The sequence below is a fragment of the Podarcis raffonei genome, chromosome 2 (genome assembly GCF_027172205.1).
Source record: "Podarcis raffonei isolate rPodRaf1 chromosome 2, rPodRaf1.pri, whole genome shotgun sequence".
NCBI classification, from domain to species: Eukaryota; Metazoa; Chordata; class Lepidosauria; order Squamata; family Lacertidae; genus Podarcis; species Podarcis raffonei.
In genome coordinates this window covers 4392952-4405395 of record NC_070603.1, presented here as the reverse complement: position 1 = coordinate 4405395, position 12444 = coordinate 4392952, and the positions used below count along the sequence as shown (strand labels likewise).

At 46.3% G+C, this 12444-nt stretch overlaps 1 protein-coding gene across 1 annotated transcript; it reads right to left on the bottom strand.

Annotated features, from left to right (window-relative positions):
• Positions 1–5737: 5737 nt before the first annotated feature.
• INHBE (inhibin subunit beta E) lies at positions 5738–11295 on the bottom strand. The gene is made up of 2 exons (XM_053370640.1): positions 9305–11295; positions 5738–6938 (listed from the first exon to the last, which is right to left on the bottom strand). The coding sequence occupies exons 1-2, from the start codon at positions 9663–9665 to the stop codon at positions 6217–6219; spliced, it is 1083 nt and encodes a 360-aa protein (XP_053226615.1). The 5' UTR covers positions 9666–11295; the 3' UTR covers positions 5738–6216.
• Positions 11296–12444: the final 1149 nt, after the last annotated feature.

Genomic DNA, 12444 nt, shown 5'->3' with positions numbered 1-12444 from the left:
TGCAGCCTATTGGAGTAATGGCGTTGCTTCAAATAATCTCTGCCCCCCTTCTTTCCTCAGTCACCCACAGCACCATCCCCCTTACTTAGGGTCATTTGTCACTTAGGGCCATTTGTCTCCACGCCCTTTGCTTTCCTATTTTCAATTATCGTCGGGTTCTGACAGAAAGGGGGGGGGGTCTGGAATGCTTTCTAGTGATAACGTGTCAGCCAGCTGCTCCAGCTCTGCCTTCCCCTCCTTTCTCCCATTACTTCCCAACTTTCCCCATCAACTACCTCTGAGCTGTGACCTCCCTCAAATCTCTACTGTCTTCTTCTTCTCTGGAAGGTTCAGGCTGGCATGGAGGTCTCCTCTGTCCAGTCCCTGACAAGTAGTTTTGTTTCTTTTCAAATGGGTTTTGCTTCATATCAGATTTTTGTGCGGGGTGATACTACTGTCCATGAATTCTTGTTCCTCAGCAGTTAAGGTTGGCATGGTCAGTCCTACTAGGAATTCTCTGATTTCCTGCTCAGGTGGGTTGTGGGAGGTGTACAGATTGGAGTAAAATTGTGTCTCTTTGCAACTGTACATATAAATTATGCAAATTTTATGTAAATTACCCTCTTTTGTCCTCTTCTTTGGCAATGTATAACTGGTCGCCCTAAAAGGAAGACAGCAGTTATAACTGGGAGTCGAGGGGTTGGAATTGAAGGGTGGGGGGGCAGTGATGGAAACTCCACATTCAAAATAGCAGAAAGTACACATTGCAAGCGAAGACAAGCCCATGGGGGGGGGCAGACTGTCAGGATTTGTACTCATCTCTAATGGGCCAGAGCAAGGATCACATTGTGATCCCCTCATGAACGGCCAGACCTGAGCCGTGGACTGTGCACAAAGTGTCCTGGCTGATGAAAGCCGCCCTTTGCTCTCTGAGCTGTACTCTGCCAAGCGGTAGGCCCACGGCCATGGGAGAGGGGATCAGGTCTGGCTGGAGGGTTGATAAGATGCCTCTGTGCTGCCATGTAACACTGGACTTTGAGCTGTGCTCTGTGCATGGGCAGCGGAGGGACTCTAAAACGCATAGCAGTGCAACAAAGTGGCACTTGCACATCTTGCTTTGGGTAAGGCAGTGAGCCTCAACTTTTTCTCCAGGTTGTTAGATAGCCAATTTGTAGGAGGTCTTCAAAAGGGAACTACTATAGAAGTGACTGATTATATTAATATAGTGCGGCTACACGCAGAGCTGAGGACTGCTTTACACATTATGTTTCTCAAGTGTATACCTAAGGTTTTTTCCCCAAGCGTGCATCTAAAAACGTGTGAGTTAGACATTAATATGTTTGGCAATGCATATCTCATACAGATATGCCAATCAAATAGCTAGAATTGGCAGCAGCTCCCTATCAACTGTACACTTGATGACAAACTAATTTTTGTTTCCCCACAGATTCATGTAATGTTCTCAAGATTACTTTAACATTGAAAAGCATACTATGCTTAAGTTAGCCAAAGTAGGGAGGCAGTTTTTAGCAAGAGGCATTAAACTTTAAGAAAGAGTGTCATCAAAACACTTTGGGAACCACAGCTGTCTTTCTGCCCCCCCCATCCATGGTGCTCTTCTACTCCTGATCACAGCCTCCCAAGGCTCCTTTTTGTTTTAAAAAAGTTGGGAGAACATTTTATACAACTATGTATAACGCCTTTAAGAAGGCTGATCGCCGAAGAATTGATGCTTTTGAATTCTGGTGCTGGAGGAGACTCTTGAGAGTCTCATGGACTGCAAGAAGATCAAACCTCTCAATTCTGAAGGAAATCAGCCCTGAGTGCTCACTGGAAGGACAGATCCTGAAGCTGAGGCTCCAGTACTTTGGCCACCTCATGAGAAGTGAAGACTCCCTGGAAAAGACCCTGATGTTGGGAAAGATGGAGGACGAGATGGTTGGACAGTGTTCTCGAAGCTACCAGCATGGGTTTGACCAAACTGCGGGAGGCAGTGGAAGACAGGAGTGCCTGGCGTGCTCTGGTCCAGGGGGTCACGAAGAGTCGTACACGACTAAACGACTAAACAACAACATAACGCCTTTGGTCTGGTACTCAGCTGAACATTTTTGTTTATTGCCAGTGTGCAGAATACCCATTCACATGTCTTTGGACTTGTACCAGCCTGTAAGGTAACAGTTGATCTGTCCAATCTTGGGCCCAGTTCCAGAGGAAGATGTCCATAGCACGGTTCCCCTTCTGGTACCGCTCAGCTTGATGAACCCCCCCCCCTGTGGCTTACAGGGCTACCTGCCTGCCCAGGGGGCTGGCACTGAGTGCAGCTCTGGGTCCAACCACCAGAAATCACCAGCACCGCCCTCTTAATTGCTCCAGCCCCACCTGTGAGATAAACATAACCGGAATGGGCCCTAGGACCGCTGGCTGTTGCAGCAGGCAGGCAGGCAGGGTCCTTTAGAATAATAGTAGTGGTGGTGACTAGAGAGGGGAGAGCAATTCAGTTCAGTTGCCATTTTAATATGATTTCCCATCCTTATGTCCGTTTTGTTCCTGTTGTATTCCTTTATCTGCTGCCATAACTGCCATTTATTTTCTGTTTTATCATAACTTATATTACAATCATTTATTAATTCTCCTTCCCTTGCCTATTATTCAAATCCTGCTCGTGATTTCATTTGACTATAGAGTAGTTTCTTCTCAAATAGTCCGAGAAGAACCTCCACTCTTCAACAAAGTTCTCATCTTTTTAATTTCTTAATTTTGCTGTCAACTTCACTATCTCTGCATAGTTCATTAACTTTAAAATTCATTCTTCTTTCCTTGGGATTTCTTCTTTCCATTTCTGCACATACAGGATTATGGCTGTGTTGGTAGCATACATAAACAACTTACTTAACCATCTCTTTTGGAACCTCTGCCCCTAAAATCATCGGAGGAAATGCTGCAGACTTTTTGGGAATAGCTATTTTAAACATCTTTTAAAATTCATTATATCATTTCCCAGAAGCCTATTGCCTTTCTACAAGTGCACCACATGAAAAAAGGACCCTTCTGTTGTTTATTTTTTCAACATTTGTTTGACGCTTTATAGATTTTGGCTAATTTTTTTGGTGTTAAATACCATCTATATATCATTTTCCTATCATTTTCCTTTATTGCCTAGCAATCAGTAAATTTCCTATCTGTTTTCCATAACGTTTCCCACCCTGCCCTCTCAATAATGTGCCCCACATCTTTTGCCCATTGTATAATTTGACCAACTCATATTTCATCATCAATTCCACTTCCCATTTCATGTTGCTACAACACTGATGAATTTTGTGACGGCTTTAAAAGAATTGCAAACTGATGCAGAAATGTGGAGAACTGAGATTAATATCGGAAAAATGAGGAAATGAGATAAACCAAAAATGAGAAAATGAGATAAACAAAAACTGGCATATTTGTCCATCCTCAGCAACAGCCCTGAACTTGTTGGTACCAGCATCTGGATTATGCTAGCCCCGACCTGAGAGGCAGACATCAGAAAGGGGTCCGGCATAAGTTAGTGGTGGCCGCAAGCTGAGGTGCAGACACCCCTGGGACCCTGCTCAGTGGTGTGTCATTGACAAGCAGTGTCCAACTCCCCACTGACTGTTGCAGTGTCTAGGAAGGGGCTGCTGGCTGGCTGCTGGCTGCTGGCTGCTCACAGGAGCAGGAGGAGGAAAAGTTGTGGGCATGTTAGCAGAAGCTCCTCTTTCCCGTAATATCAGTGGCAGCCCAGTGACATCTGTGGCCTGCCCCATGACACCTCAGCTCCTGCCCAGGTATGCTGCATACTGGTGCCACATCTGTCCAGTGAAGAAGTCCCATGATCTCTCATTGTTTGTACTGGGTTCCATTGCTCTCAAATGCATCACCTTTGCAACTGCTTGGTGGTGCTTGTAATCCTTTGAAGTGTACTTAAGTGGAATGAATCCACAGAAAAAGCATTTCATGCAATACAAACTGGCTCTCTTGCAGGCTTTAAAAGGGTGCAATGAGGAAACTTTTGAGGTTTTACTATTAAATATATATTGTGGACTGTGTTAAATTGGCAGTTATGTTTCAGGTCTTGGATACTGTCAGCTCTGAAACTTCTGTGAGCTATTTCAGTTTCTCATATTGAAAGGAAGATGGCTTATACATTTCTATCAAAGTGCAAATAATTCGGCTTCTTTCTCTGTCCCCATCAACATATCCAAGTGGAAGAAGAGAAAACAGAGGCAAAGATGAAAAGTATCCTATTGAGCCCTTAGCAGGACTGGAGCTGAGTCGCCTCCTCTCTCTTGTCACTGCATTCTTTACCACTGAAGGGTCAAGCAAAACCAGGATGATTCCAAAGGGCTGTTTCATGCTGCAGCAAACCAGGTGTGTTACCAGGTTCCCCACTGGCATCTGGTTGGCCCCTGTGAGAACAGGGTGCTGAACAAGGTGGACCACTGGCCTGATCCAGCAGCCTCTTCTTAGGTTCTTGCATTAGGTTCACTGGTTTGCTTCAGCATAGCACACGAAAGCTGTCTAACAAGTATGCTAGAATGGCATGTGAATTTTTAAATATTTGTTTGTTGCATGCACACTTCACATTTTTAAGCGTAAACTTACATAAAGAAGAAATGTGCGTGAGGCAACTTCCATAAAGTAGAGATGGAAAATGTATATTGTTTCAAAGTTCAAAGCAGTTTCAATAATAGGGATTGCTATATGTGGTATGTACTGTATACTTGTTAGACTTTTGTCTATAGTAAGCAGGTTTAGAATACATTTGTATTGTTTTGAAAACCTGCCACACTCTTTTGACTAGAGATGACAGTGGGGGGGGTGTACTGTTTTGTTTTTGGATTTTTGGTTCTATTTATTTGTGCTTTTATCCTGTGTTTTTATCTTGTGGTCTGTGGATGAAGGGTGGTATATATTTAATAAAGAAAGAAAAAAGGAATAGCTGTGTGTTGTCGCCTTGTAAGGCTGGAAGAAATCTCTCTTTCCCCTTTCTTCCTCTCCATATATATATTTAAAGTGTGTGTTTTGAACACTGTATTGCACTTCATTTATATGTTTGATGCACATCAAGGAAAAGTTCATTAATAAATTTATTATTTTTTAAAAAAACATATCTGGACAGTTTTGTGGATGAAAAACATTTCTCAAACCATGCTGAATTCTTTTTTAAAAAAACACATCATTTTTATTGATGTAATTCAAAAATAAAATAATATAGATAGATACATTAACATAAGTGCAACATCCATGCACAAATAAAAAAGGTATTAATGGTATCAAGGGCACCTTTGGCATCAGTGTCACTGACTGAATGTGTGGCTCCAACTCTTCAGCATTCCCATTTTTCTGCACACTCATTGCAGGCTTTCCCCAAGTAAACACTTCCTAGTCCAGCCAGAGACACAGGCGGGAACACAATGAAAGTGAGGGCACAACCACGAGAATCCTTACACTACCCAAAGCCAAGAACCCCAAATTCTATCCCACTGTATCTAACTGGTCAGGTCTGATGGGGTTTCTGTGGTTAATTCTCTCCAGTCGCATTCTGGAATCCTGAATGCATCAATAGTATATATTAAAAATGAACTGAATGGATTGAGACAAGCAGGCATGCTGGCTTTCCCCCAGCTGGCATTTGGACTAATCCCATCGGGCCATAGCTAGGGGTTGGGGAAGAGGTACAAGTGAATCTGCTGTGTGTGTCTGGTGGTGGAGGTGGTGGGAAAAGCAGAGATCAGAGTTGCCACTTCCAGAGTGGAACCTGAATACAATAGTGTCCAAAGTCCAAATGATCCTGTTGGTAGCCCTGCCTAGCACTATTTATGTGCTTTACTGTGAATGCTTTTGTCCTGAGGAAGGCAGGATTGGTTAAGGCCTCCTGCAACTTGCTCTTCTCTGCAGAAACCAAGGTTGCTCTATGAAGAGAGTCCAACACACCATCCTACCCAGCTTAGAAGAGAGCATCATGACTGTCACATGGGTGTCTAATAGGAGCATGGACTGGGGGACATGGGTGGGCAGGGGGCAGCTTCCCCCCCCCTAGATCAAGTAAAACAATAGAAATACTTAACTAACTGACCAATCATGCCAGTTCTGCCCCCCTAACAAAGTCCTGCCCCCCTAACAAAAATCCTGGCTACACCCATGAATAGGAGTAGTGGGGAAAGTCTTACATCTTCTGTTCTGCCCCTCTCAGCTTTCCCTGTGGCTAGAATCCTGCTCTTAGCTGCAACCGCAGGCATCAACAACCATGTCAGGAATGTCTGTCTTTATGAGGTTGCTATTGGGATCAAAGTAGAGCAGAGAAAGGGGCCGTCGCTGTGTGGGGACGCAGCAAGACCGGCCAGCAGTCTGGATGTTGTTGGCTTTGACCAAGTTGAAGACAGTTGTGTGGAAGGAGGCTGCTACGCCAGGTGAGCCAGCCAGGTGCATGGGGCACTCACCCATGCAATAGTTTATCTGATAACCTTCTGGCTTAAAGATCCAGTCATTCCAACCAATGTCCCGAAAGTCTACGTAATAGTCTTTTCTGCAGCACAGGTCAGAGTTCTGGTCACAGCTCAGGCTGCGCTTTGCTACCCGGTGGCCAGGCTCCCGTATCTTGGCCTTGACCATCAAGAAGGGCTGCTGGGAGCTGCCAGTAGCAGTCAGCAAAGAGTCGATGGTGGGGTGGCAGCCTTCACACTGCAGCTCCAGGCGCAGCGCCGTCTCCTCACGCTCAAGGAAGCTCTGCAGATCTGGCATGAGGGAGAAGGTGTGCCAGCTGCTGCCTTTGCTCTCCAGCTGCTGCCGCTCCCCAAGGGCCACTCGCTGCTGCCCTGCCAGGTAGACCTGCAGGGTGATGTTTTGGTGAGCCTTGAGGTACAGCCACAGCTCAGCCTGGAGGATGTGCATGTCTTGGCCTTTCGGATGTGTCAGCTGGAACTGTAGGACCCCGGAGGGCTCTGTAGAGGGGAAGACAATCAAGATGAAAATCAGGAATGCCAATCCTGACCTGCCCCAGAAAAGCTACCAACATGCCTGAACCAGAGTCCTTTGATTAGGGTCAAAAATATGTTCAAGAGTTGCCTTGCCCTCACTTCACATTTATTTTCTACATTTGAATTATGCCTCTGAGGAACCCCATGAGGTAGATAGGCTGAGGGTAAGTGCACCTGCGAATGTGTAGAGGGAGCAGCAGAACCCCACAAGGCGCCCCCAATATCCCCATCCTGGCCAGCTGCAGCCTCTGACCTTTGTGCGTTGTGCTTCAAGCATGGAGAATCCTCCTAGTGATGGGGAACGCTGATCATGCTGATGGAACCAACAGAGGTAGGGATGCAGGGGCTGGGACTGGTGTGTACAGTGTGTACTAGTGTGTACTCTATTCCCCTTTCACAGTCTTTAACACCTGGGGAAATAATGCCTGACCCTGATGGTGAATAACATGATTCACCTAAGGGTGCTCTTCTTACTAGAGCATGGCTCTAAACTAAGCAATAATGGTCTTTCTAATAGATTCTTCTTGTTCATTGGCTGCCAAAAAAGTCAAGCCCTGTACAAAACATGTGGGAAGGCAGGTTCTGCTGAAGCAGGCAAGCAATCCCAAATAAATAAAGAACAACATAATTAAAAACTAAAGGAGGAGACTGCTGAAATGAAAACCTATCTACTACCCCACACTGGTTCTCACCAGCTGTTCTTCCACACACACCCCACTATAACTCTCTTATAAAAAGCCATTTCCTCCGCTTTCCTTATGAGCAACATCACTGCCCCCTTTTGGTGGGATAGCCTGGGATATTTTTTTTAACCACTTGACCCAACAACCTTAGAACAATATGCCAAGAAGCTTGATTGCTTAGTCTCACTCAGCATGGGGTGGCCTACCAGCCAAACATGGATGGGTTTTTCTGGTAAATATTTTTTATTTGCAGCCAAACAGATGTTGAGCCTGCAACACTAGGTCCAGGTGGATTTCTGCCATGCAATGGTCACAAAGGTCATTCCATAGTAGAAACAGCAAGAAATTGTACAAATACCTAAATAAATCCATGAAAATTCTGAGTGCTTATCACTAATACCACAATATGACCAATCTCTCCTTGCCCAATGGGGGGGGGAGTAGGGAACCTGCAATCCTCCAGATATTACCGAACTACAACTCCCATCAGCGCCCCCAACCGAATGGCCAATGGTCCAGAGATTATGGGAGCTGCAGTCCCCTGATCTAGACATTCTTCTGAGTGCACCTCACTGAGATGAATAGGAAGCAGCACAAGACCCTTGGTGCCTAAGTTCTCAGGAGCACACAGAAAGAAAGGGGTCAGAGAAATGGGTGTGTGTGACAGCTGTGTTTTCCCTTCACTGCCAGAGGTGTATGGGTCTGAATACCCATTTGCTGGGAACCACAAGTGGGGACAGTGCTGTTGCACACAGGTTCTGCTTGTTGTGGGCTTCCGACAGGGGCACCTCATTGGCCCATGTGAGAACAGGTTGCTGATGGGCCATCTTATGTTGTTAATTAAATTAGGCATCAAGCAAGAAAGCAACACAGTGGTGTGGGATATTCTTCCAACTGCCACCATTTGGAAGAATAGTAAATAACAGGCAAAAAACAACAGATGAAGCTTTCCCCCCACTGTTATATTTTTCCTGTCACACAGCTGTTAAAGGTATAAAAAGGGTAGCAACGCCACACTAGCTTCATCCTGCTTACTAGCTACTTCCGGTGACCCCATCCTATTTTGCACATTAAGCAGAGAGGGCAGATGGTGGCAGGAGGTCATCTTTAAGAGAGAAGGTAGTATGATAGAGGCGTCAGCATCACTGTCTGTGGCACACAGACTCATTTCTTTTGCCACATTATAACTGCTGGTGGAACAAGTTTTGCAGGTTTTTAAAGAAGTGATAATGGCATGGAAATGCACACTGCTGGCAACACCACTTCTACTAATACCCTCTTCACTCATCTCTCTCTCTCACTCAGAATAAACATCTGTCTGCAGCCTGATATATGCCACAGAAAACTGGATTAATGAGAAATTTAGCAACCTGTCCACTCCCACCACCACCACTAGTTCCTCCACCCACATTGCCCTTCTCCCCCTGCAGCTGATATTTTCCAGCACAGTCAGAATCTACCCAGATCTCCCATGGGTAGGAAATTACAGTGCAATGAATAACTACAAGTCTCTGCTCTCAAGAGCACTTTGTATGCAGCAAATATTTGCCGGGGGTGGGGGGAGCTGTTGGCACATGCAACTTACATTCTCTCATTCATAATATTCAAGTCCTGGGCCATGCACCAGGAAGAGCTATGAGCACTCACCTGTCTCTGCAAAACTAATGATCTCGTACCCCTGTTCGTCAGGCTCGGGGTTCTGCCAGCCGGAGAGGTGCCCAAGTCTGTCCATCCGGGCTTTGCCCAGGTGCAGGCGGCGCAGGGCGTTGGCCACTGCCCCACGTGGCACAGGGTGGGTGATGTTGGGCCTCTCGCTCAAGTTTAGTTTCTGCAGGATCTGCTGCTTGGCTAATTCGACAAGAAAGGCTTTCTCAGCGCTGGGCTCCAGAGGCGGCACCTTACAGGAAGGACACGCAGGCTTTCCCTCGATCCAGGCCAAAGAAGTCCATAGTAGGGCCAGTGTGGCCAGAGGAGTCCAGCTGCCCTGGGGGCTGTAGGTGGGAGCCATGAAGAACCCAAGCGTGGTAGGTAGCAAGATGCAGCAGAGGAGGTGGTTTTGTTGCCACGTAGTTCTTGTGACAGTAACTAGAACTCATGAACTGTGCCTGCGCTGGAACCAGCTGCTTGCATCTTAGCCTAAAAGGAATGGCAATCTGCCCTGGGTACAAGGAGGATAACTGCTAACCCCTGGCAACTCCTTTGCTTCCTGTTGCTCTCCCTGCTTCTCGGGGCTGGGTGGATCTGCTGCTGGTGCCGAGGTCAAGCAGGTGTTGATCACTCAAGAGATCTCAGCTCATTGACTGCCTGATCCAGAGTGTCAGGCAGCTATGTGCCTCAGTTTTTGTCACTTAGCCAGTCTGGCCCTGCCCTTTGTGCCTCTCTGATTGGCCGGCTCACCTAGTGCCCCAGGGAGGTTTCCTCCAGTTGGGGAGGAAGGGCTTAGCAAAAGGGGATTGCAGGCTCCCTTTGGTGGAAACAGGTGCCTGAGGAAAGGAAACACAATTTGCCATGATGTAAAGCAAAGCAGGAGTTTGCATTGGGAAGGGCTTTTCATGGCCCCAGAGTGAAGAGGGGCTTAAGGCAGGAGAAAATGGCAAAGCATAGGGGTGGGATGTGGGAACAACCCCAGAGAAAATGTGCATTGCAGTAGTCCAAGTGGGAGATAGCTAGAGCATGCATCACTCTGGTGAGACAGTCTGCAAGCAGGTAGGGTCTTGACCTGTGTACCAGATGGAGCTGGTTAGACAGCGGCCCTGGACACAGAATTGACCTGCGCCTCCATGGACAGCTGTGAGTCCAAAATGACTCCCAGGCTACGCACCTGGTCCTTCAGGGGCACAATTACCCCATTCAGGACCAGGGATTCCTCCACACCTGCTCACCCCGTCCCCCCAAAACAGTCTTGACAGGATTCAACCTCAATCTGTTAGCTGCCATCCATCCTTCAACCGCCTCCAGACACTCACACAGGACATTCACCACCTTCACTGGTTCTGAGTCTTTAATCTTTAAAGCAACAATTTTGAGAAGATGTTAGTGGGCACAGAGAAAACTCCCAAGATACAGGTAAGAACAGGTAGAACCTCTAATCACATCTATCCAGCACCACAGTATGCTAGCAAGCAGATAAATTACTTAAAAGCCTTCTGAAATGATTGCTTCCTGGAACTCTCATCTTTCAGAAGCCACAAACTCCTTATCTGCTGCCGATAAATCCTCTGGTGATTATTAACAAAGGTGAGGAAATGTGTCTGGGATTATCAACTGGTTTCCCTTTCTGGGCCATGACGTCTGTGGCAGGTGAGGTGCCACATTATTTGCACTGCTCAGGGTTCCATCACCTTGATACACCAGCGAAGTTTTGCTCAGGTGCCAAGGTCCCTCGCTGGGGTTGCGATCTTAACTTCTATGATGGAGACAAACCTTTGGATTGCAGTGCTGTCAGTACTAACAGCTTCTGTAACCACTTTTCTGCAGCTACGTTTCGTATCTGGAATATACAATGTAAACTAAAGAACCTGTGCAAATTTACTTCATTGACCTAACTCTGGCTGTGTAATTGGGGTTCTGTATCGCCTTGTCCTTTATTGCCCTGACACAGGGACTCCCTGCTGCTCTGTTTACCCAGAGAGTAGAATCACTTGGAGGAACAACTGTGACAAGGAAATGAACCCCATCACATACCACAGTGGTGAGATTGTTGTTGCACCACCAGCAACACCAGGAATAACATCAGTATCAATGCTATTTGTGAATTAAACTGCCTGCAAAGGCATCACTACAAATTCTGGCAACAGAAGGTGAGGCTTATTAAATCTGGGAAGAAGGGAGGGACATATTATTACAAATAATTAGTTGATTCAATACCTTCTAATTAGTTGATTCAATACCTTCTCCAATGAGACTCAAGATGGTTTATATTCCATGCCCCATAAATTCTAAGAAGTATTATTCATAATACTTCTTTTGAATTCAGTGGGAATGAAAAGCACTGAACCTGGCTAGATAGCCCACGCCCTAGTTTTTATACAGTATCCAAATGGTTCAAAATACTTACACAGCATTAAAATGGATAAAACTTAATTACTATTAAGTTAATTAGCAGAAGTCAAAAGGGAGTTGATCGCACCAGGCTGGGAAGCTCAAGATATGGGTTCTCTCTCTTTGTTGAGATATGCTGGGATTGCAAGGATGAGAGTCAAGCATGTGAAATAAATCACACTCCCATGTTTAATGCTGGCATCCCCCGGTGCCATTGTCATGTTGAAGAAGTATGTGCATGGGCAGAGGAATGGAGACAGTAGCTCTTAGCAGTGGCTTTATCTGGGGGGAAAGGTGGAGGAACTCACCACTATTGCCATCACTACCCCTCCCCCCTCACGCCACCAGCATGTGAACCTGAGTCAGGCAATTGTTCATCTAGCTCAATGTTCTACCAGGGGTGTGAAACCTTTTCCCTACCATTGACCTGTAAGAAAAATCATTTTGAAGCTGCAGCTAATAGCTGGTCAAGGCCAAATGGGCAGTGTCTGCTGAACTGCAAGATTGCAGAGTCCCCTTCCCACAGCAGAAAGGCTCAGTCTCTTGTGGGTACTAGGTTGTAAGCCTTGGGTTCCTCGTCCCAGTTCTAAACTGCCTGGCAATGGTTCTCCAAGGGGTTGCAAGTAGTTGTTCCCAGCCTCAGTGGCGTAGCGTGGGTTGTCAGCACCTGGGGCAAGGCAAGTAATTTGCGCCCCCTAACCCGTGGATTTTAGCACTCGAGTGCGAGTGTGCCCCCCCCCCCGATG

Bases quoted from the DNA above. Each gene is read 5' to 3' on its own strand.
- INHBE (XM_053370640.1), bottom strand. From the start codon at position 9,665: ATGGCTCCCACCTACAGCCCCCAGGGCAGCTGGACTCCTCTGGCCACA. The intron at 6,939-9,304 runs GTGAGTGCTCAT...TCCCCTCTACAG, and splicing joins CATTAGTTTTGCAGAGACAG to AGCCCTCCGGGGTCCTACAG.